This window comes from Mustela lutreola, chromosome 4, assembly GCF_030435805.1.
Source record: "Mustela lutreola isolate mMusLut2 chromosome 4, mMusLut2.pri, whole genome shotgun sequence".
Taxonomy (NCBI): domain Eukaryota; kingdom Metazoa; phylum Chordata; class Mammalia; order Carnivora; family Mustelidae; genus Mustela; species Mustela lutreola.
Window position 1 is genome coordinate 181,535,434 of NC_081293.1, and position 24,049 is coordinate 181,559,482.

Here is a 24,049-nt window from a genome sequence, read left to right on the forward strand (position 1 = left end):
ATTTTTCCTCTTTTATTTCTGATTTTATTTGTGTCCTCTTTTTGTCTGATGAGTCTGGCTAAAGGTTTATAAATTTTGTTGACTTTTTCAAAGAACCAGCTCCTAGTTTCATTGACCTTTTTTATTGTTGTTGTTTTTTCTTTTGGTTTGTTTTGTTTGTTCCTCCTCTAATCTTTATCATTTCTTTCTTCTGATTTTGGGTTTTCATTGGAAAGTCATAATAGTGCTTCCTATTTTCTAGTCATAATATTTCTGAGCTGTTGTAATTTTGACTTATTGTTCCTTATTAAACTTCAACTATTTTTAAAATTTCTGTTAGGTTATGTTGAAATAATAGTCTTTTTTGTGGTTACATTTTTCTCACATTTTTATTATCTGTTAGAGTATTATTTGTTTCGCATTTGATATTTTTCCTAAAATATATTATTGTAGGCTTTTATTTTAATTCCTAGTGTTTAAACAGGTTTGGTTTTCCGGTAGTTTTAGAAGGAAGAACTTCTATAGGCAGAAGGGATGTGGTTTTTGAGCTTTGTGAACTCTTTAAAGAAATTTGGGCTTTGGAACTTTTTGCTTTTATAACTGTGTTTTCCAAGAGCCTGGAAACTATGAATTCTTGAAGAGTCACCTTTAAATGTATTTTCTGTTGTACTTTTGAGGTCTATGTGACTTAGATCTCTGCCCACGAAGAATCTGAATCTTCTCTCTCCTGGGGTTGACAATTTTTATGCTTTGCTTATTAATTAGTTCTCTCTTCTCTGTAGTTTCATTTCAGAGTCAGTCTCTGTTCTTCTAGAAGTGAGAGAATGTTTGTGGGATAGTTCTGAAATCCTCTTATAATCTAGAATCACCATTTTTTTTTTAATGTTTTTCAGCCCCTTACAGATTGCCTGCCTTTTTTTTTTTTTTGCATTTATCTCATCTTGGAGCCTATGAGAACATTATCTGACTTCATCCAGTTCTCAGATTTCTTTGGTCAGATTATTTTCTCTTGCTAGAATTTTAAACTTGTTGGTTCCTCTTTTTTTTTTTTTTTTTTTTGAAAAATTTGCTTATTTATTTTTGAGAGAAGAGAGGGCAAGAGGGAGCAAGTGCACATGAGGTGCGTAGACCTTTAAATTAGAATAGTTAGCACTTTTTCAGAGTTTTTTTTTTTTTAACCACCCCAAGTTAAAGAACTCCCCTGCTCTATGTCAGTTCCTTGTTTGTTTTTTTTATAATGCTTTTTATAGTTTATAATCATCTTGTTTACAACTCTGTTTATTTTCAGGCACTTCTTTTTTTTTTTTTAAAAGACTTTATTTATTTACTTGACAGAGAGAAATCACAAGTAGACGGAGAGGCAGGCAGAGAGAGAGGAAGGGAAGCAGGCTCCCTGCTGAGCAGAGAGCCTGATACGGGACTCGATCCCAGGATCCCGAGATCATGACCTGAGCCGAAGGCAGCAGCTTAACCCACTGAGCCACCCAGGCGCCCCTCAGGTGCTTCTTATTTGAACATTAGCATCACAATTGGGGATCCTGTCTTATCTTACCTCACTGTATTCCTAGCATATGTTTGGCATATAGAACTCAGTAAATGTTTGTTGAATTAAGTAACTTCAGTTTATAGCAGGCCCCCTCTCTACTACGTTTCTGTGTGAAAACTGGGAAGTATTTGGGAAGGGGTAAAACCTCTACAGTATGTACAGATATAAGTGGTTTTTGGAGAAGCTATAATTTTTATTGTATGCTCTTTAGCTCTATAGCTGTGGATATTCAAAATTGATTTTAGTTGATTTCTATTTTTGCATTTGAATTACTTTTTTATTGAATAATTTTTTGTCTCTTAAGTTTTATGCTACCTCCATTTATTGTTTATTAAAAAATAGAACTTAATGTTTTTGGCCCCAGGTACCCATTCTTATACCATTATGGTGGTACCCCAGTAGTGTTCACACATAATGGAAGCTCTGTTACAGTCAGTGGGCTGTGTGTTGTTACTGGTATGTAGGAAGAGGATTATGCATGATACCTTGAATAAAGGATGTAAAAGGCTTTTCTTAGGATTGTAGAGTGTTAGCATGGTCTCATGAGTGGTGGTTTCCAGAATTGTGCAATGCATCTGCTCTGATTAGAGCCAGAAGAAACTTGAGACCAAGGAATTTAACCTTTCCCTTTGCACTGAAGATGAAGGAATTAAAACCCCGAGAGATTATGTGACAAGTTTAACCCAACCAGTTAGTGGCCAACCTCCATAATCTTGTGATTCCTAGTCAAAGTTTTAATCTTTAGCTCCATTTTATCACATCATTTAACAAAAGGAGGCACAGGTTTTAGTATGGTGTTTTTTTAACTACAAAAAGGAAAATATTCCAGACTTGAATTCCTAAATACTCTGCTTGACTGACCTTTTCACATCAAAATTAGAGGTAGCTTTTGAGTATCTAAAACTCAATTTAAATTCGACTGGACTTACTGATAAGTATCCTGAGCATCCATTAGCAGAAAAAAAATGTTAAATGTTCCATTTTTTTGCCCAAGTGCTGCTTTTTATATTTATTTTAAGTGTTCTTAAGAGCAATGATTTAAAAGGTATTGCCAAGTAGGCTTAGGGTTTGAGCATATTTAATCAAAAAAAGATTTTTAATTTGCTTACTTGAACTCAAAATGTCTGGTAAATTATCTTCTCATGATGAATTTTAATAGATTGTTTCTGATGTTATTTGGCAGTATATATTTAGTACATTTAAAAATAGGCAAAATAGAGACATAACTTGGAAAAGCTAACATTGTATTTCATATTTCATTTGTCCATGTGTTTCACTGTAAATTTCTATAGTCCTAAGTGAAGAATTCAGTTACAGCTTTGTCTTTGTATCCTGTGTCTAAGAAGCTTAATGTGGTTCATTTTTTTTTTTAAAGATTTTATTTATTTATTTGACAGAGAACACAAGTAGGCAGAGAGGCAGGCAGAGAAAGAAGAGGAAGCAGGCTCCCTGCTGAGCAGAGAGCCCGATGTGGGACTCCATCCCAGGACCCTGAGATCATGACCTGAGCCGAAGGCAGCGGCTTAACCCACTGAGCCACCCAGGCACCCAATGTGGTTCATTTTTATTGTCTTTTGTTTTCATCCTGCATTGGTAGGAATGAAAATGTGTATTTTAAAATTAAAATGCACATTTTAGAAAAACTGGTCAAAATGGGAAATCATTTTAGTCCTCAACCTATCTTCCTTAACAGCTCCTCTTGACCAGTTCTCAGTTATTATTTGCATTTTATATTTTAAATATATTTTAGAATGGCGGGTACCTTCCCTTAGTAGATTAATTTTATTATTTGAGTCGTATAGTTTCTATACTGAATTGGGTCTTCTGTAACTTTTTTTCTTTGCTTGTCGTTTATTTTTTTGGACAATAGTCAGAATGTGAAAACTGGTCATTAAATATCTAGAAGGGTGTTGGGTCATGCATTTCTTTGGTTGGTAGAAACAGAGCCTCCTGGTAACTGGAACTTAAGCCATGTTGTTGCTACCTGGAGTCATTTCTTTTTTATGTCTGCTACGTTCTTATCTTACTACTAACTAGGTTATTCTTTCTCTTCTCCCTCTCATTCTTACTCTGTATATCTTTTTGCTGCTTCAGTGGTTCTGTTTACCTATACTTCTTTTTTTTTTTTTTTTATCTTAAACTTTTCTTACTGGCCCATCGCCATTTCCTATCATTGATCACTAGCCAGTCTAGATTAGCTGTCTTTAATAGTTGTTAGGGAAAGTCACAGGTGTAAAACATCACTATCTTTTCAGCAGAGGCTGTAGATGGGATAGTTCCCCTTTTAGAAACCAGAGATAGAGAACTGGTATTGTGCCTGACGTGTGTACTCTGAGAGGTTAATGTCTCTTGCTTAGTCCTGAGAATTCGAAGAAGGAAGACTATTATTATATCAGTAGTGGTGATGGGTTTTATAAGGTCTTTGGAAAGTACACCAGGAAAGATAGTGAAAAAGAACATGTTTTATAGAATTCGTCCATAGTGGCTCTGTTATTGTAGGTGAAGGGCTCTTATTAATTAATAGTCACTGCCCTGAACTAGTTTCTCATCTGCCTTAAAGGAACATCTGGGAGGGAGAATTAGAAACAATCTACAATCAACTTAAAGCTTTGGGAGATGATCTCTTTCTTAAAAATTTTAAGAGCCAGGGGCACCTGGGTGGTTCAGTTGGTTAAGCCTCTGCCTTCAGCTCAGGTCATGATCTCAGGGTCCTGGGATCGAGCCCCACAGTAGGCTCTCTGCTCAGCGGAGCGCCTGCTTCCCCCTCTCTCTCTGCCTGCCTCTCTGCCTACTTGTGATCACTCTCTCTCTGTCAAATAAATAAATAAAATCTTAAAAAAATTTTTTTAAGAGCCAATAAGCTCTTACTGTTTGCTTCTGCATCTCCTTTGTCTCTAAAAAGAAAGAAAAGTTGAGCCTGATTTTGATCATCTGATCTTAATGTAGTCAGTTTGCCACAAATAAGGAATGTTTGTCACCATCTCAACTGTAATATTTTTATGATAATTATTTTTACTGTTTATATAAATAATTTTATTACAAAAATCTGAACAATATGACAAATAGAAAATTAGTAAAATCCCTGAAAAATACTTATGCTTCATCTTAGGGTTATTATATTTGTGCTTGCTTTATATTATTTGATATGAATTGGATCATACTATACATGCTTATAAATTATATATAGAGATATAAATAATAGGTCTTTTAAATAACAATAGAATCGTACGTGCTTCTTTGTATGTTACAGAAATAACTTGCAGAAATTTCTCCAAGTTAGCTGACATAGAACTGAAATATTCTTTAATAGCAGTATGATGTTCCATGGTTTATATGTTCTATAATTTATTTAATCTTTTCTCTAGCGCTATAAAAAATGCATTAAACAGACTTATATATACTAGTCTTTCTATGTATTTCCTTATGTAGTGATGATTTCATTTTTTTAAAAAGATATTTATAAATATCTTTAAAAATATATAAAAATAAATACAAATATTTATTCATTTGACAGACAGAGATCACAAGTAGGCAGAGAGGCAGGCAGAGAGAAAGGAAGAGAAGCAGGCTCCCTGCTGAGCAGAGAGCCCGACGTGGGGCTCCATCCCAGGACCCTGAGATCATGACCTAAGCCTAAGGCAGAGGCTTTAACCCACTGAGCCACCCAGGCGCCTCTGATAATTTCATTTTTATGGGATGGATTCTGACATGAGAGTGCTAAACAAAAGAATATGTACATTGAAAATTTGTGGGGTTTTTAAAGTTTTTCATTTTTTTTTTTAAAGATTTCATTTATTTATTAGACAGATCACAAGGAGGCAGAGAGGCAGGTGGGGGGGGCAGGAAGCAGGCTCCCCACTGAGCAGAGAGCCCGATGTGGGGCTCCATCCCAGGACCCTGGGATCATGACCTGAGCTGAAGGCAGAGGCTTTAACCCATTGAGCCACCCAGGCATCCTGAAAGTTTGTGGGTTTTTAGAAGGTTTTTTTTTTTTCCCCCCTGAGAGAGAGAGAGAGAGAGAGAAAGAGAGCGGGGGAAGGGGCTAAGGGAGAGGGAGAATGAGATCCCAAGCTGACTCCGCATCAGGCATGGAGCTCATTTAGGGTTCAGTCTCACAACCCCAAGAGCATGACCTGAGCGAAAACCAGGAGTTGGACACCCAACCAACTGAGCCACCCAGGCGCCCCTGTACATTAAAAGTCTAATAGATGCTGCACATTGACTTTCCATGTCCATCTTTTCTACCTGATTTCCTGATTGTAGGGATCTAATTTAACCAATTTGATGGGTGAAAATCTTATTCTTAATTTTTTTCCCTGCAAACAAAATACAGGGATTTAGAGAAATTTTTGTAACTGTTTACTGGCTATCTTAATGATTTCAATAACATGCATTCTGCTTACTTTTCATTGTATTTGGCTTATTTTCAATGTGAAACAATAGTTGTAAGCATTTTTTTTCTATTGTTTCTGGTTTTTCTTTAAGGTGTTTCACATAATTCAAAAGTTTTTTATAATCTAATAGCTATCTTTTACATCTTCTGTATTTCTTGGCAAAAAGATCTTTCCAACACTTTTGGTTGTCTCTATTAGCCCCTAAATACTTTTCCTAATATTTATATATATATATGTATATTTAAATTATTAACTGGGATTAATTTCTTTTTTTTTATTTTTTAAATTATATATATATATATTTATTTGAGAGAGAGAGAGACCACAAGTAGGCAGAGAGGCAGGCAGGGTTGGGGGGGCAGGCTCCCTGCCGAGCAGAGAGCCCGACTCGGGGCTCCATCCCAGGAGCCTGGGCCAAAGGCAGAGGCTTAACCCACCGAGCCCCCAAGCGCCCCAGCTGGGATTAATTTCATATAAGAGTTAACTTGTTTTCTCCCAACAGATAATTCAGTTGTATAAACATCATTTAACTAATAACTATTATTTCCCACTGAAATAAAATATCCCCTTAATCAAATAGTAAGTTCTAGTCTATACTGGGCTCAATTTCTAGGGTTTTTTTTTTCCCTCTGAGCTAGGTCTGTACCTATGCCATTCCGTACTGTTTTTAATTATAGGGACTTGAAGGGTTTATAAAAACCGATAACGTGATTTTTCTCGCTCTTCTTTTTTATGTTTTCTTGGCTTTTTTGGTGCATTTATACTCCTATACAAACTATTGTATATTGTGTACTCTTTGGGTAAAACTTGCCATACCTCAGATAGTGGGTAGGCTGGAGGTCTTTTTCTATGTTGTTGGTTCTCTGTGGGTTACCAGGAGATCCTCTCAGTATCTGGATATCCTCAGCTAAGAGGGCAAGTACAGTCTCAGCTTCAGTGGTAAAGGGAACCAAGTCTACCAGGTTAGCTCTTTCTAAAGCTCTTTGTAGGCCAGGGAGACTTGCAGATTGTCCCAGAAATGCTCATGCTGTTGATACCTTTGTTTATGGGAGAGAACTGTCTGTGGATCTCTTGGTTTTCCTATGGCCAAGCTTTTGTCGTGGTTCTAAAACTTCTGATTCTGGTGTCTTTCACCTGCTGAGCTCAGGAGAGGTACCTAATAGTTGACCTAGTGCTGGGACTGGAGGTTATCAGGAATATCTTCAAGCATCCATCTATCCAGATCCCCTCAGGCTAACCTCACTTTTTTTCTGGTTTATATTTTAGTTCTCATTTGTTTATTTAAAAAATACTTTTTTAAAGTAATCTCTCTAATCAACATAGGGCTTAAACTCACAACCCCAAGATCAAGTTGCACGCTCTACTGACTGAGCCAGCCAGGTGCCTAGTTTCTCATTTATTTTTATTTCAGTTTAGTATAAGCTTTAAGTTATAGGTAATAAGTACAAGTAATATATCTTATGCTTTGATGTATCTACTTTAATTTTTTTCTTTGTAGTGCTACCTGTTTGTTTATATCATTATTAAATATTTATTAAGCATTTTGTGTGTAGCAGCATTTAGCCTTGGAGTTAGGCATATGAGAATGAATACCCCCCAGTCCCTGTTTTCTCAGAAACATTTTACATGGTCTTTCACTTCTTTCCTTAAAGTATTTTCACTTGGCATACATACTTCCTGGGTTTCTGTTTTCTTCATCTTTGTCCCTTTTTAGTCTCCTTTTCTCAACTTTTCTTATATAGACCCCCAAAATGATTGAGACACCCCCCTCCCCCCAAGAGCTTACTAGCTCCATTTCATTCCTTAGGTCATCCCAATCAGTGTCATGACTTTTTAAATATTTTAGCTATGTTGTACTGGTATCCCTAAAGATACATGTTTTTTGGTTCTGGCATTTCCCTGAATTTTAGCTTCAGATACCCAACTGTTGAATCTCCAGAAGGCTGTTTAATAAGGATGTCAAAATTCACAAGACCACAACATATTGCAACTGTTTGCCCCCTTGACTTTGCATGTAGTGGTCCATCTGCTCACTTTTCACATTATGACTGGTTAGCTCCCTCATGTCATTTGTTAACATGAATGATTTTTGTGGTCCCACTGTATCATAGTTTAAATTTGTGAGATTTTCTTTCATGCTTTATAACATTCATGTCAAAGTGATTTTTTAAAAATCCTAGCTTTTTAGCTTTAGCTTTTAATTATGGTATTTTCATGTAGGGTTGTCTTCATTTTGTGTTTTGTAATTTTTTTTAAAGATTTTATTCATTTATTTGACAGAGATCACAAGTAGGCAGAGAGGCAGGCAGAGAGAGAGAGGAGGAAGCACGCTCCCCACCAAGCATAGTGCCCGATGTGGGACTCAATCCCAGGACCCTGAGATCATGACCTGAGCCAAAGGCATAGGCTTAACTCACTGAGCCACCCACGTGCCCTGTAATTCATTCTTTTTTTTTTTTTTTTTTAAGATTTTATTTATTTATTTGAGAGAGGGACAGTGAGAGAGAGCATGAGAGGGGAGAAGGTCAAAGGGAGAAGCAGACTCCCAATGGAGCTGGGAGCCACATGTGGGACTCGATCCCGACCAGGATCATGACCTGAGCAGAAGGCAGTTGCTTAACCAACTGAGCCACCCAGGCGCCCTTATTTATTATTTGACAGAGATCACAAGTAGGCAGAGAGGCAGATAAAGAGAGAGGATCCCTGGAGGCTGGGATCAGGACCTGAGCGGAAGGCAGAGGCTTTAAACCCAGGAGCCACCCAGGCACCTCCCCTGTAATTCATTCTTAAAACACTTCTTTGAGGCACCTGGGTGGCTCAGTTGGTCGACCGTCCAGCTTTTGTTTTCAGCTCACGTCATGATCTCAGGATTGTGAGATTGAGCCCTGTGTTGGGTTCTGTTGCTCAGCACGGCGTCTACTTGAGATTTTCTCTCCCTCTCCCCCTTCCCCTGCTATATACATAAACAAATAAATAAATAAATAAAATCTTTGCGAAATCCGCCTTTTCTACTGATTATGAAAATTTGTTAATTTTAAAATGTGTTAATTTTAGAAAGCTAGAAATGTACAAAAGGGCAAAAAATTATCTCATTGAAAGTGGCATTGACAATTTAGTATATGCTCTTTGTCTTTCTCTCCATGCATGAATATTATTACTTACAACAATGATTCATCATAAATATACTCTAAACTACTTTTTTCTCTTCAGTTACTGTGTAGTGAACAATTTTCAATTACATTTAAAGTTAGATTATAGAACATGAGTACAGGGTATTCTGTAAGACAGGTATCTAATAATTTGTCTAATTAATTCCTGACAGTGACAGAATATGGTTGCTTGCAATTTGTTACTACAAACTGTGCTGTGATGAATGTGGATGATTTACATGCCCTGGATTATTTTTTAGGTTAAGTTCCAAGAAGTGGAAATAATTCTCAGGCTGTATAGTGTAGTAATTAAGAGCATTGGCTTTGGAGTCAGACTGCCTCAGAGTAAAATCCTCACTTCTAAGGTGTATGTATATTTAGGCAAGTTAATTTCTCTCTCTCATTTCTTAATCTGTATGTTGAAGATAATAATAGTTTAAGCACTTCTTAGGTGTATGTATATTTAGGCAAATGAATTTATCTCTCTCATTTCTTAATCTGTGCTCCAGGCTTATCTTTTGAATTACCTGCTCCAGTCCTAGAACCAGCAATTTCCCCTAGAATCCCTGTTTTCTTTTCTTAGGGGATGCTGGGTAGAAACCAAGACCTGGGTGCTGGGTGTGTTCACTGCTGCTGGGGTGTCACCACTTCTAGTCCCACTTAGTGAACAGAACTAACAAATACTATTTGTGTGTTGTTTGTGCATGCATGCACATACATATCTGTAATTATTTTCATATCTTTTTATCTGTGTCCATATTAAACTAAACATTAGTTCAAGTGATGTCCAGTCCACAGGGCTCATTCTAACCTTACTCCCTTTGCTTTTCTATAACTTTCCACACTGAAGTGAGAAGCTTAATTCCACTATCTGCCATCTATTTATTTGTTAAACCCCAGTATACATGTGAACTGATTGAGAATTAACCAGTATTTCTGTGAAAAACAACTTTACCAAAATACAGTACAGTTTTTATATGTGGTTCCATTTTTCTTTAGCCTTATGATTTCTGGTGAAAGCACCATCTTCCAAAGTTACTTATATCACTTCCTTTTTTCACCCACAGTTCTGCTTTTGACCTTGTGCTTTAAAGACTTCTTAATCTAGGGGCTCCTGGGTGACAGTCTGTTAAGCATCTGACTCTTGGTTTAGGCTCAGGTCATGATCTCTTAGTGTTGTGAGATTAAGCCCTGTGTCAGGCTCCATGCTCAGTGTGGAGTCTGCTAAAGTTTCACTCTCTCTCTCTCTGTCCCTGCTCTCACCCATGCTCTTTCTTTCTCCCAAATAAATAAATCTTTTTTTTTTTTAAAAAAGCTTCTTGATCCAAAGATTGATTGTATGCATATACATATACATACATGATGTTGCATATAATACATAATATAACATACCTATATGTAGTATATAACAATATCATTGTGTGCAATATAATAATATATCTAATAAGTATAAGTGGAATTTATTTATTCTTAGGTATTTTATTTTATTTTCTTACCTTAAATTTCTAAACACACCTGTTCACTTTGGCACTTGGGTATTAAGTAGAAGTATATCTTTTCTTGCTTTTCTCCATTGTTTGAAATGCTGCCTTTATCATATTTTTTAGATCTTAGATATACTAGAATTTTTCTGTTTCTTATTCTGTTTAATTGTCTCTTTTTGTTCAAGTTCCAGACATTATATAACTTTTTGATAATTTCAGCATCTGGTAGATTATTCCTCTTTTTGCATATTCATATTCACTTATAATTTTAATTATTTGTATAATTTTCTTTTCTTTATTTCAGAAACATTTTAGTGGATAAACCAAATGACCAATCTTCAAGGTGGTCTTCAGAGAGCAACTATCCTCCCCAGGTAAGAAGGTAGCTCCTGATACTATTTAGAATAGGCACTTAATTGACATCAGTTATGTGGAATTCATTAATAACTTATTCAGTCTTTGAAATTGTGAGATAGATTATTATTTCCTTTTTTTTTTGTTTATTTAAGTGTTGGAAGAGTTTTTATTTCGTAGTCAAATGCAGTGTGGAATTTGATGAAATACAGACTTTTTACTTCTGTCTGCTGGAACATTTCTTTATTTTTAAAGATTTTATTTATTTTAGAGAGAGAGGGCTCGTGAGCAGAGGGAGAGAGAGAGAGAGCTCGTGAGCAGAGGGAGAGAGAGAGAGAGAGAGAATCTCAAGCAGATTCTGTGCTAAACACAAAGTGCCTTGCAGGGCTCAGTTTCACAATCCTGAGATCCTGACGTGAGATGATTTAAGAACTGGGTGCTTAACTGACTGAACCACCCAGGTTCCCCTTTCTGCTGGAGCTTTAAAATGTAATACGTATTTTTTCCACATTACTAATGATGCAACATTAAGTTTCTTGATACCTTTTGAGGAAAATGTTAATGGAAAGAACTGGTTATGGTGCCATTGCTGTTTTGAGCAGTAACTGATCTGAGTGCCAGTATGAGCAGAGGTAATGACTTCTATTGTATTTAGACTCCAGTCATTTTGTAAATGTTTAAGGAAATGTTAGTAAGTTGAACTTTGACTCAGTAACTCAATGACTGCCTTTTAGGGAAAATAAACTTGATATAGTTTGTTATTTTATTAAAGTGGTATATTTAGGTGATGTCAAGACCATGAACTAAGTAACTTTCCTTGACAAGTAGTGTCTGAGGTCATTTCAATTTAAAAATAGTCATTCTTTCAGTTATATACTTTAAGCATTGAAACTTATTATGTCCATCTCTTTGAGGAAATGAGTGCTCTGATAGGTAAAGCAGATGGGTAAGTAAAACCTACTTTTTTATTCTAGTGTAATTTTTGGAAGCCTAACCTCTATACTTATTTTTCCTTTTACATATATAAATGCATATATAAATATGTATATATGCATTCCTTTTTTGGATCACGTGGTATTTAAATGTTCTATTGCAGGGGCACCTGGGTGGCTCAGTCAGTTAAGTGTCTGACTCTTGGTTTTGGTTCAGGTCATGATCTCAGTCAGGATCTTGAGATCAAGCCCTGAGTCGGGCTCTATGCTAAGCAGGGAGTCTGCCTCTCTCTCTCTCTTCCCTTCTTCTCCCACAGCACATGTGCGTGTGTACACGTGCTTGCTCACTCTCTCTCAAAGAAATAAATAAAATCTTTAAACAAGTAAATGTTCTAGTGTAAAGTATACATCCAAAGAATATATATTCATATTTTTATGTATGTATAAGGAATAATATCTATTTATTCATTAACTTTCTTTAGAAATATAAGACATCCATGACCTTTTGAAACCTCTTGTAAGCTCCATCTTATATTTGTCCTCTGACTCCTCCCCAGTAACTATAATTTCATGCTTTGTTAAGCATTTTCTTACTGTATTATATATGTATGTTTGTACATGTGTTCTGATTTAGGTTTTATTTAAGATTTAAGCTTTGACTTTATGTAAACCTAAATTGAATCACTCATTTTAAATCTTGATGTGCTTTTTTTTGCTTTACATATAATTGTACCTTCTTAATTTTCACTACTGTATAGTATTCCAGTATATTAGCATGCCAAAATGTGTTTATCCATTTTGTAGTTGATACAGGCTTTTCAGTTTTTTATCCTTTTTTGCCATTATGACTAGGCTGCTATGAACAATTCTGTATGTTGTTGTCTCCTGGTACACATGTACAAGATTTTCTTTAGGATATATGCCTTGGAGCACAGTTGTTAGATCATAGGATATATGTATGTTCAGATAATGCAAAACTTTTTTACAAAATGGCTATATGATTTACTCTCACTGACAGCTTATGAAAGTTACTGTGCATTGCATTCTCCCCTTCACTTCTATGGCTCATTTTTAGGTTTTACCAGTCTGTTAGATCTTTGATTATAACTCACTATGCTTTTTATTTGCATCTTCCTGTTTATATTCAAGCCTTTTTGCATATGATGGTGGGCTTACATTGTGTATGTTTTTGGTGCCTGACTCCCACCCACTGTACCCTGAGGTTGAATGCATTGTGTTTTTAATCATGCTTTTCTTATTCACATTTTCATTTTACTTAAATTGAGCCCTCAAATTTGGTGTGTGTTTGTTTTTACTCAGTTGTTTTTATGTTTTGCCAATGAATTTTATATAGCTTTTTTATTATTAGTGAAACTGTGGTAACCTCTTTACTGTGACGTTATCTTTATTTGTTGTGGAACAGTATTTTGAAGGCAGTAGTATTTAATGTGTTTTTACGTATTTATTTGCTTATTCATTCAAAACTTACTTAGTAAGCATCCATGAGGTACCAAACGTTGTAGCAGTGAACTATTGTCTTTCCTCTTAATGAGCCAAGAAATACCTTAAACCAATTAATATGCAGTGTGGTAAGTGCAAGAGTAGAAGTTACTTGAAGTTTTTATGATTTAAAAGAGACTAAGTTTCATGGAATTAGGTAACATGAATCTGTTTTTCTTCACTGTAATTATAAGTCATATGTAACTGGAGTTCCGTGTAGCCAGTCTCAAAGAACAACAGTCTTGCTAGAAAAATATAAGAGTAATTTCAGTTTTTACTTAGTTTTGTGAGGGCGCCTGGGTGGCTCAGTGGGTTGAGCCGCTGCCTTCGGCTCAGGTCATGATCTCAGGGTCCTGGGATCGAGTCCCGCATCGGGCTCTCTGCTCAGCAGGGAGCCTGCTTCCTCCTCTCTCTCTGCCTGCCTCTCTGCCTACTTGTGATCTCTGTCTGTCAAATAAATAAATAAAATCTTAAAAAAAAAAAAAAGAAGATTCTGGTTTACTTAGTTTTGTGAGAAACTGCCATATGAGATGGAATGGGTATAGTTTTAATATGTAGATATGTAGCAAGTACTCTTGTTCTCCTAGTGAATGTGAGCTAGGTCTATAATACTAATTCCAGCCCTCCTCCTTTCTTTTCTTCCGAAACATATTCTGAAAATTACTAAAAGGGCTGAATTTTTAAAAGATGCCCACAAAAATTTATGAAAGCTAGACCTGAAATTGATTCATTCTCAGCATAATTATAAAACAGAATGAATCCCTACCTCTGGGGTTACTGTGGGAAGAGTTGCATTGGCAAATTACTAAAGGAGAAAGGGAAGAAAACCCATTCTTGAGAGGTTTCAGCCGTGTATTGTTGCTTATTTATATTTGGTAATCAGATTCTTAATACTTGGCTATTCAGGAGACCTTACTGTGTGATTTTAGTTTTAGGTGGTTCTGGATGTATAGCACTCTTTTAATCTTCTCAATAGAAGCAGGTGCAGATCCTATCTGGAGATAGTTACCTTTTCCTGAGGCTTCAGGTAGTCTCCATAAATCATTACTCACAAACACAAAGATAAGCAAACGTACAAGGTACCTTTAGTAAGAAGTAGGAAGGAAGTATAGCAGAAACCTGCAAAAATGTTAGGTATAGGAATTAAAAGTACTAAAAAATACCAGAATTAAGAATTAACATAACTGTATTTAAAGAAATAAAAGATTGGGGCACCTGGGTGGCTCAGTGGTTTAGGCCTTTGCCTTTGGCTCAGGTCATGGTCTCAGGGTCCTGGGATGGAGCCACACATCAGGCTCTCTGCTCAGCAGGGAGCCTGCTTCCCTCTCTCTCTGCCTGCCTTTGCCTATTCTCTGTCAAATAAATAAATAAAATCTTAAAAAAAAATGAACTGACTGGAATGTTAATCATATCTATCATAATTCCTTCATTGCAGTCCCTGGATTAGTGTTCGACTGTCTGAGAGAAGGTTTGGTACACAAGGGACCAGAAATTATGCCTGCAGTACCTTCTCACCTTTTTGTCTGTAACTTTCATTCATTCAGTTCATTATGTACAAATTTAATGGCTGCTGTATCTCGGACTCTCTTCTAGGTATTCGACTAAGGAAAATCAGTGAGATATAAGTAGGACACAATCATATTTCTGGCCTCATAGAGCTTATTTTTTGAGGAGAGAGACAATATGCAAAATAAATAATGTGTTAAGAGGTGAAAAGTGCTATTGCAGTAATCCTGGCAATAATCCTGAAGCTTTTGACTAGGTGGTGGTTGCCCAGGTGAGGAAAGCTGACTGTAAAGGCACTTTGAAGAACGTGAGATCATATTATACATTTTTAAGCCTTTTGCTAATACGTAAGCAAATACAAAAGATGAATGTTGCCTCTCTTTTCTCTTCTGACTGGGTATTTGACAAGGAAGAAAAGGTAGGAGAGTTTTGCTTTTATATTTTCTCTTAACGTTTCATATGCCTTCTGTCTCTGTCACATACTGTTGTAAATCGTCTGCCATGGACTCTATGGAAACTAGGGTCAGAGAGTTCACCTCCTAGAATTGTGTTTCTTCATTCGTAAAAATAAGGCTTTAAGGTTATAGTGTACTCCTTAAGTGTTTTATTTCTGGATTTCTAAATTTTGTATTATGTGGAAGTTTTTTTCTGAAGGTGCTGGGTAAAGGGAAATATTACTCTATTACTAATTAACATCAAATCTTTTTTTTTTTTTGATAGCAGAAATACTTGTTTTGTATCTATCATAGAGTCATAGGACTCCTTTCATTCTACTTTGTGTTATGGTTCGTTGTTAGTGTATGTTTTTCTCATTAGATTGTAAGATCCTTGAAAAAGTAGCATTCTGTTTTACTAATTTCCGTATTTCCCTTTCAGTGGTGTCATAACAAAGCTGGGAATTTTGTGTTTGCTATGATTAAAAAAAAAAGAAAAAGAAAAAGAAGTATTAATTTAGAAAATCAGTGTGGTTAGGAATTAGATTTGAGTCTAATTTAGATGTTTGAATTGTTATGCAGTGTCCTAGCAGGCAGGCACACATATCACATTAGTAAGTAATTATATTTATCTAGGAATGAAATACAAGTATTTTTCTTTTAATTTATGTCTATTGTTTTTTTCAAATGGCTACTAAGTTGTCAGTACATAAATACTTACTAAGGTTTTTAGACCTAACTACTTAATAAATGGAACTGTTAATATTTATTTTGGCCTTGGATGCTGTATTATCTGTTGATGTGTGATAAATTACCCCAAACTTAGCAGTAAAAAACAAACATTTATTATTTCATTCTGTTACTGAGGGTCAGGGATCTGACAAGCGGCTTAGCCCGGTGGTTCTAGCTCAGGGTGTCCTTGAGGTCGCAGTCAAGGTGTTGGCCAGACTGCACTTATCTCAAGGCTTGCCTGGGAGGCATTCACTTTCCTGGTTCTCCAGCTTGTAGATTGCATATGGTGGGGTTTCTCAGCCTCCATAATTATGTGAGCCAATTTCCACAATAAATCTCTTATATATCTATCTTATATATCTTTCTATATATCCTATTTCTGTTCTGTTTCTCTGGAGTATTTTAATATACCAACTGTCTTCCACTTCCATGGTTTCCCAACTTTTACTTTCCTGCTGCTTCTGGTGTGTCTACTCTGCTAGTGCACTTAGCGCCATATTAAAAGCTTTGGAGTGAGGACCTGCTTCACAGAGTTTTGGCTCCCCTTCTTTCTGTGAGCATGTACTTCCCACCAGAGTTTGCCTCTGTGCACTCAGGTATTCTGTATCTTCAGATATTTCCTTTTTTAAAAAATCATACCAAGGTTTGGGGTACCTGGGTGGCTCAGTGGGTTAGGCCTTTGCCTTCAGCTCAGGTCATGATCTCAGGGATCCTGGGATTGAGTCCCGCATCGGGCTCTCTGCTCGGCAGGGAGCCTGCTTCCTCCTCTCTCTCTCTCTCTCTCTCTCTGCTTGCCTCTCTACCTACTTGTGATCTCTCTGTGTCAAATAAATAAAATCTTTTAAAAAACCACCATCTCAAGGTTTTATTTTTTTTCTTTTTCAGCCAAGAGATTGTTTAAAATGTCTAACTTCTAGAGATACTTCAACAAACAATAACACTCATTGCTGCAGGGATTTGGGAAGAAGGGTACCTATACATTCTGAAATCTGAAATTAAAAATTAGAATTATTACAATCTTTTTGATTAATACCTGGCAAGGGCCATTGATATTGAGAGTACCTTTGTCCTACTCAGTCCTTCCCAGGACTCTGCCTCTTAGAAATAAGAGGATAAGTATGTTAAATGTACATAATTATTTAATACAGCAATTCTTGCATAATGTAGTTCTGGGGAGAAAAAGAATACCTATCTGTAGGGGAAGGCTAGAATGCATTTTTCGTGGGATATTGTTAAGCATTTAAATAAAATGATCTACTAGTTAACTTGGAGGGATTTCTACTGTAAAGTGGGAAAAGCATAATACAGAGAAACATCTACAATAAGATCCTATTGTTGTTACCTGAATAACAACTCTCTCTCACCAGTATGTATGTATGTAGCTAGGTAGGTCTACATGTGGCTATATATGTATAATTGTATTTGATGCAGTGAGCCCAGATAAAGATAGGAAAGGACACATATCTGATTGTTAGCATTGGTGAGAGTAAGAGATGAGGAAAGAAAAAGAGAAAACAAAATCAATTACTTAAATCGTTATGCTCATTAAAAATAGCATATATGATATTCCACTTATGTAAAGAATGTGTCTGTGTGAGTTTGTGCATAGAGTCTTAAACTGAATTAGTACCAAAATGGTGGTGGTGGTTATATCAGGATAGTGGATTTTTAATTTCTTTTAAATTTCATTCTTACACTTTTAAAATCTGTTTTTAAGTTTAAATTAAAGCCATTTTCATTGTGATTGGGCACACATATTTTGAGACCTAATGAGAAAACACTGCTTTTAATTTGGAATCATCTGTGCTGGTAGGAAGTAATTATAGCATGAATGAAAACCCCCTAAATACTTTAAGATAGTAATTGCACCCTTCTCCCTCACTCCCTCATCAGAATGTTTTGTTGTTGTTGTTTTAATTTTATTTATTTATTTATTTATTTGACAGAGAGAGAGAGAGAGAGAAATCACAAGTAGGCAGAGAGGCAGGCAGAGAGAGAGAGAGAGAGAGAGGGAAGTAGGCTCCCTGCCGAGCAGAGAGCCTGATGCGGGACTCAATCCCAGGATCCCTGAGATCATGACCTGAGCCGAAGGCAGGGGCTTAACCCACTGAGCCACCCAGGCACCCCCTCATCAGAATGTTTTATCAGAGTTACTAACCCTGCCATGGGAAACCTGTTTTTTCAGTGTCACTGGCAAATATCCTGGCATTGGTTAAAATGTATGTTTAGCAACATATGTCTTGATAATTCCTTTAAGAAAGATCAGATTATAACTCTTCTAAAATTATAAGCTTCTTCTGTGGTAGTTTGAGTAAAAGTATGATTTTAGGTAATAGCCTTTGCTTTCTGGGGCCAGAGAAGGCAGTTAAAATATTTAACAAACAACAAGTATTCTTTTTTTTCTATAATCTAAATAGATCAGAGAAACTTTAGTGATTATTTAATACAGTTGGGGTGTGTGTGGTGGGTGGGTAGGTGTATGCTTTCATTTTTGTAGTATATTTAGGTTTTTCTTTCTCTGTTGAAACCTAACAAGGATACTATCAGGAAATCTTTTTGAATCTTTTTGATTAATACCTGGCATATACAAGGAAATACAAGAAAATATATGCATTTCAGTATAATTTCTAGGATACCAGTAAATTTATCAAGCCCGATGCGGGACTCGATCCCAGGACCCCGAGATCATGACCTGAGCTGAAGGCAGCAGCTTAACCCACTGAGCCACCCAGGCGCCCGGGCGTAATACATTTTTAATCAATGTATTATTAAATGTAAATATAATTTACTTGGTCCTTAAGCATACAGTATTCATTTTGAAAAATGCACACATAAATGTAATTCATACCTCCATCAAGATATAAAATGTTTCTGTCCCCTCAGAAAGATCCTTTCTGTCTCTTAACAGTGAATCCCTGTCTCTCCCACCCTCCATCGAAAAGCACCGTCTGGATTCTTCTGGCATAGATTAGTTTTTACCAATTCTAAAATTTAATATAAACTGAGTTATAGAGTATATTTATACGTGGCTTTTTATGTGCAGAGTATTTTTCATGTTTATCCATGTTGTTGGCGTGTGTCAATATTATATTCTTTTCATTACAGAATACCATTCTCTTCTATGGATATACCATACTCTGGGGCTTTTTTGTTTTGTTTTGTTTTGTTTTAAGATTTATTTATTTATTAGAGAGAGAGCGAGAGTGGGAAAGGGGACGGAGGGAGAGAGAATATCCAAGCAGACTCCTGCTGAACACGGAGCCCAATGTTGGGCTGTATCTAATGAACCATGAAATCATGACCTAAGTTGAAACCGAAAGTCAGATGCTCCACTGACTAAGCCACCCAGGCACCATAATTTGTTTACCCATCCTGTTTATGAACATTTGCGTTGTTTCAGTTTTTGGTAATTATAAATAAAGACTTTGTATGCATTCTTTTTGAAGACTGTACAACTAATAAGGATTTTTTTTATTCTTTTGGGTTTATATCTAGAGATAGAACTGTTGCATTGTAAGGTAGGGGTATATTACTTTCTATGAAATCATCAGACTCCCAGTTGCTTCACAGCCTCACCAACATTTGGCATTGACAAACATTTTAATTTTAGTGATTATTGTTAGTGTGAAGTGGTTTTAATTTATAATTCTTTGATGACTAATGATTTAAGAACTTTTTCCATTTGCTTATTTGCTTCTCATTTATCTTTTTGTGAATCGTTTCTGTTTGATTTTCTTATCACTGAGTTGTAGGAATTTCTCACATTTTTTCTGGATATAAATTCTTAGTTATGTATTGCACATATTTTCTCTAAGTCTGTGGCTTGATTGTTCATTTTTTAAAGGATTTATTTATTTATGTATTTGAGAGAGAGAGAGAACGAACACATGTGCACAGAAGTGCCAAGTGAGGGGAGGGGCTGAGGGAGGGAGAATAATATCCAAGCAGACTCCTGCTGAGCATGGAGCCCAACAACTGGTGCTTGATTTTCAGGACACAGGAGATCATGACTTGAGTCTTTTTCTTTTTTTTTTTTTTTGACAGAGAGAAATCACAAGTAGATGGAGAGGCAGGCAGAGAGAGAGAGAGAGGGAAGCAGACTCTCTGCTGAGCAGAGAGCCCGATGCGGGACTCGATCCCAGGACCCCAAGATCATGACCCGAGCCGAAGGCAGCGGCTTAACCCACTGAGCCACCCAGGCGCCCCATGACTTGAGTCTTAACGTGGAGTTGGACATTTGACCAACTGAGCCACCCAGGCACCCCTTATTCATTTTCTTAATATTAACTTTTATAATTTTTAAAATAGCTATTAAGGTATAATTAATGTACAATAAACTTCACATTTTTGGGGTACAATTTGAAAACTTTTAATCCATATACCCTAAAAAATATCACTACACTTAAAATATTAGACATATCTACTACCCCAGAAGTTTCTTATATCTCCTTTTAATTTATCTCGCCTACCTCCGTCTCCATCTCTAGGCAACCACCGATCTGTATTCTTTCATTATTAATTGATTTACATTTTCTAGGATTTTATTTAAATGGAGAAACATTAGTATGTATTTCTTTTGTCTGATTTTACTCAAAGATATCTTGAAATTCATCTGTATTGTTTGTGTCAGTAATTCATCCATTTTTGTTCCTTAGCTGAATTCTCTTTTAATTACACATCAGTTTGTTTCTCCTATTACCTGTTGATGGACATTAGATTGTTTCTAGTTTTTGTTACAAATAAAAATGCGGTAAAAGTAATATACAAGTATTTATGGCTCTAATTTGCATCTTAAAAATGATTAGTGATATTGACTATCTTCTTGTATGCCTGTTTTGCCTTGCTTAAATGTTCTTTGGTGAAGTGGATATTCAAAAGTTTGTGCATTTTAAAATTTGGTTGTTTTCTTATTATTGAATCTTGAGTTTTTTTAAAGTTTTATGTATAAAATAATTATACATAATTATTTGATTTGCAAATTTTTTTTGAAGATTTTATTTATTTATTTGATAGAGATTACAAGTAGTCAGAGAGGCAGGCAGAGAGAGAGAGAAAGAGAGAGAGAGAGGAGGAAGCAGGCTCCCCGCTGAGCAGAGAGCCTGATGCGGGGCTCGATCCTAGGTACCCTGAGACCATGACCTGAGCTGAAGGCAGAGGCTTTAGCCCACTGAGCCACCCAGGCGCCCCTGATTTGCAAATATTTTCTCATCTTCTATAATACCACCTCCCCACAGCTCCTACTTTCTTTCTCTCCTGTTATTGGGGGGAATCTTTATTAAGTATGATGCTGCCCATGGATATTTTATAGATGTCCTCTGTCCATTGAGAAAGTTGCCTTTTATATATAGTTTTCTGAGGGTTTCTAATCCTGAATGGGAATTGATTTTGTTGTTGTTGCTCCACACCTTAAAACCCTTTTGTGTTTCTCTACTCCACCTGGAGTAGAGTACAGATTTCATAATATTGTCAGATATTACAGCTCTTTTCCAGCAAGATGGGCTGTCTGTTCCCCTCACCTATAAATCCTGACTGGCCTTGTGACTTGGCTTTGACTACCAGGAAATTCTATGAAAATGTTATTGCAATTTCTGAGCAAGGCCTCAAGAGGCCTTATCGCTCTGCTGTCTCTTAGAACACCGAGAGCACAATGCCCTGAAGAAAGCCCACCTGACCTCCTTGAGAATACAGTCCTGTGTGGAGAGGCTCAATTATCCCAACAGGGTTCAGCTTCCTCAGTTCCATCTCATACAAGTTCACTTCTGCAGCCAGTCTGCCTGCCATATGACTGAGTCCTGGTGCTACCATTGGAAGAACTGTCCATTGAACTCATAGAATCTTAAAACCTCGTAAGTCACTGTTGTTTTCAGACACAGCCCAAGACATACATAGATATGGATCTGGACTTCTGTAGTTCTTATTTCCATCTTACCTGTTTCTTTGCCAGTCCTTTCAATGAGAGTAAATGATATTCCCAATTACTCAAATTAGAAGTTAAATCATCCTTGATGCCTGCCTCCCCTTCCTACACCCAACTATCGTTAAATTCCATTTATTCTGTCTCCAAAATACATCTCAGCTGTCTAATCCTCTTCATCTCCATACCTTTCTAGGCCAAATCTTCATCTCATCTCTTGCTTGAATTATTGTAACAACATCTAACTGGTCTGTCAGCTCCTCTGATTTATTCTCCACAAAGCACTCTGTGTGTGTGTGTGTGTGTGTGTGTGTGTGTGTAACATTAATGAGATCTTGGCTTCCCATTATATTTAATAGATCCCACTGTGTTTATAATTCAAACTCCTTATAATGGCATAGAATGCCCTGGTGACTGCCTACTTCTTCAGTCCCAACACATACCATTTGACCTCGCTGGTTCTGTGTAGTAGGTTGAGTAATGATCCTCTTGGAAAAATATATGGAATCCCAAAATATGATCTTAAGATCTTAGCAGATGTAATTAAAGATCTCAAGGTGAGATCATCCTGGATCAAATAAGGCCCTAAATCCAATGAGGAGCATCTTTGTTCAACACAGAAAGATGCCAGGAAGAAGGCCATGTGAACATGGAGGCAGATAGCCACAAGCCAAGAACACCAGGAGCCCCTAGATACTGGAAGAGGAAAAGAAGGATCCTCTCCTAGAGCTTTCAGAGGGAAATGGTCCTGCCAGCACCTTGATTTCAGACTTCTGGGTTCCAGAACTGTGAGAGAATAAGTTTCTGTTGTTTTTTAAACCACCATTTGTGGTAATTTGTTATGGCAGTTTGAGGAAACTTACAACACCCTCTGTTTCATCCTTTAAGCATCCATGAAGCACTTTCATTGCTAAACCTATCTAAAGCTGTAAAGTAAGTCCTACTACCACTAGCTCCCCTATCCCATTTTCTTCCTTTATATCACCCTATTCCTTGTAAGTTGTAATTGTTTATATGATTAAAAAGGATTTTAAAAATCACCTTTCTCACATTGAAAAAATATCTCAAGACTGAAATTGGGAACAAGTTTTGAATAGTAAAGTTTTTTATTGTTTGCTTAATTCTGTGGCTGAATTACAAACCATTGAGATAGTTCTTTGATTTCCTGTGTGTGCCTCCCGTTTTTGAAAAGAGATTGTGATGCATTATGTTTTATTTTTAAATTAATATATTGATACTTATATATTTAAAATTCAAAGGTTGATATATAGTGTCATGGAGGAAGACCTTCCTCGCACGGTGTTCCTTCTAGCTGGACTTAGGATCAAATTGCCGTGAGACAGATTAACAGGAGAAGAATCAAATTTAATCGGTGTACCTATGGGGAGTCCATGCAGACATGAAATTCCAAAGACAGTGAGGCAACAGTGAGCTAAGATAAAAGGTAGGTTCTAAGGATACGAAGGGGAGAAAGTTCAATAGCAAGAAGCTGAAAGGAGATGTTTCGAAAAACAAGGTTTCAGAGTTCTACAATTAAGTTCCTTAGGTAAAGGGGAGCCTCTGTTAATAGCTCTTTTCCTGGTTCAGGCTCTTATTACCAGCTTAGCAGTTGAGGGGGAGGCTGAGTTTTTCCTGCGTCTGCTGGGTTTTGATTACTTTTAACTTAAAGTAATCTTATGCCAAAGTGACCTGTCCCAGGGCAGCCTGCCCTTGACCCCCTATGATACGTTCTAAAATGGGTTTTCTAGAATGTTGGTTCTAATGAACTTTATTATTATTATTTTTTAAGCTTTTATTGCTGTACCTACAGAAGTTATTTCTCTAAATTAAAAAATAAAGAAAACCCATTTAATTATGGGACAACACTCTTTAATAATAGCAGTACCCAGCATTTATGCTCAAGAGTTGGAAAAATGGAAATGATAAAATTTATGAATAAAGTTAAAATGTGATTAAACATTAAAAATTTTTAAACCTTTTATTGCACGAGTATACCAGACTGGTTTACCAGAACCTTTAGGTTGTTTCAATTTTTTTTTTTTTTAAAGTAGGCTCCACACCCGGTTTGGGACTTACAACTCATGACCCTGAGATTAAGAGTCACCTGCTTACCAGTTGAGCCAGC

General features: G+C 36.4%; 1 protein-coding gene across 4 annotated transcripts in view; it reads left to right on the plus strand.

Annotated features, from left to right (window-relative positions):
• The window catches only part of MKLN1 (muskelin 1), a 337,870-nt gene that overhangs the window by 197,358 nt on the left and 116,463 nt on the right, over positions 1–24,049 (plus strand). For all 4 annotated transcript variants that reach the window (XM_059171881.1, XM_059171880.1, XM_059171879.1 and 1 more), the window contains one exon: positions 10,857–10,926. In XM_059171881.1, the coding sequence (XP_059027864.1) occupies positions 10,857–10,926 (70 nt within the window). The remainder of the gene's footprint in view (positions 1–10,856; positions 10,927–24,049) is intronic.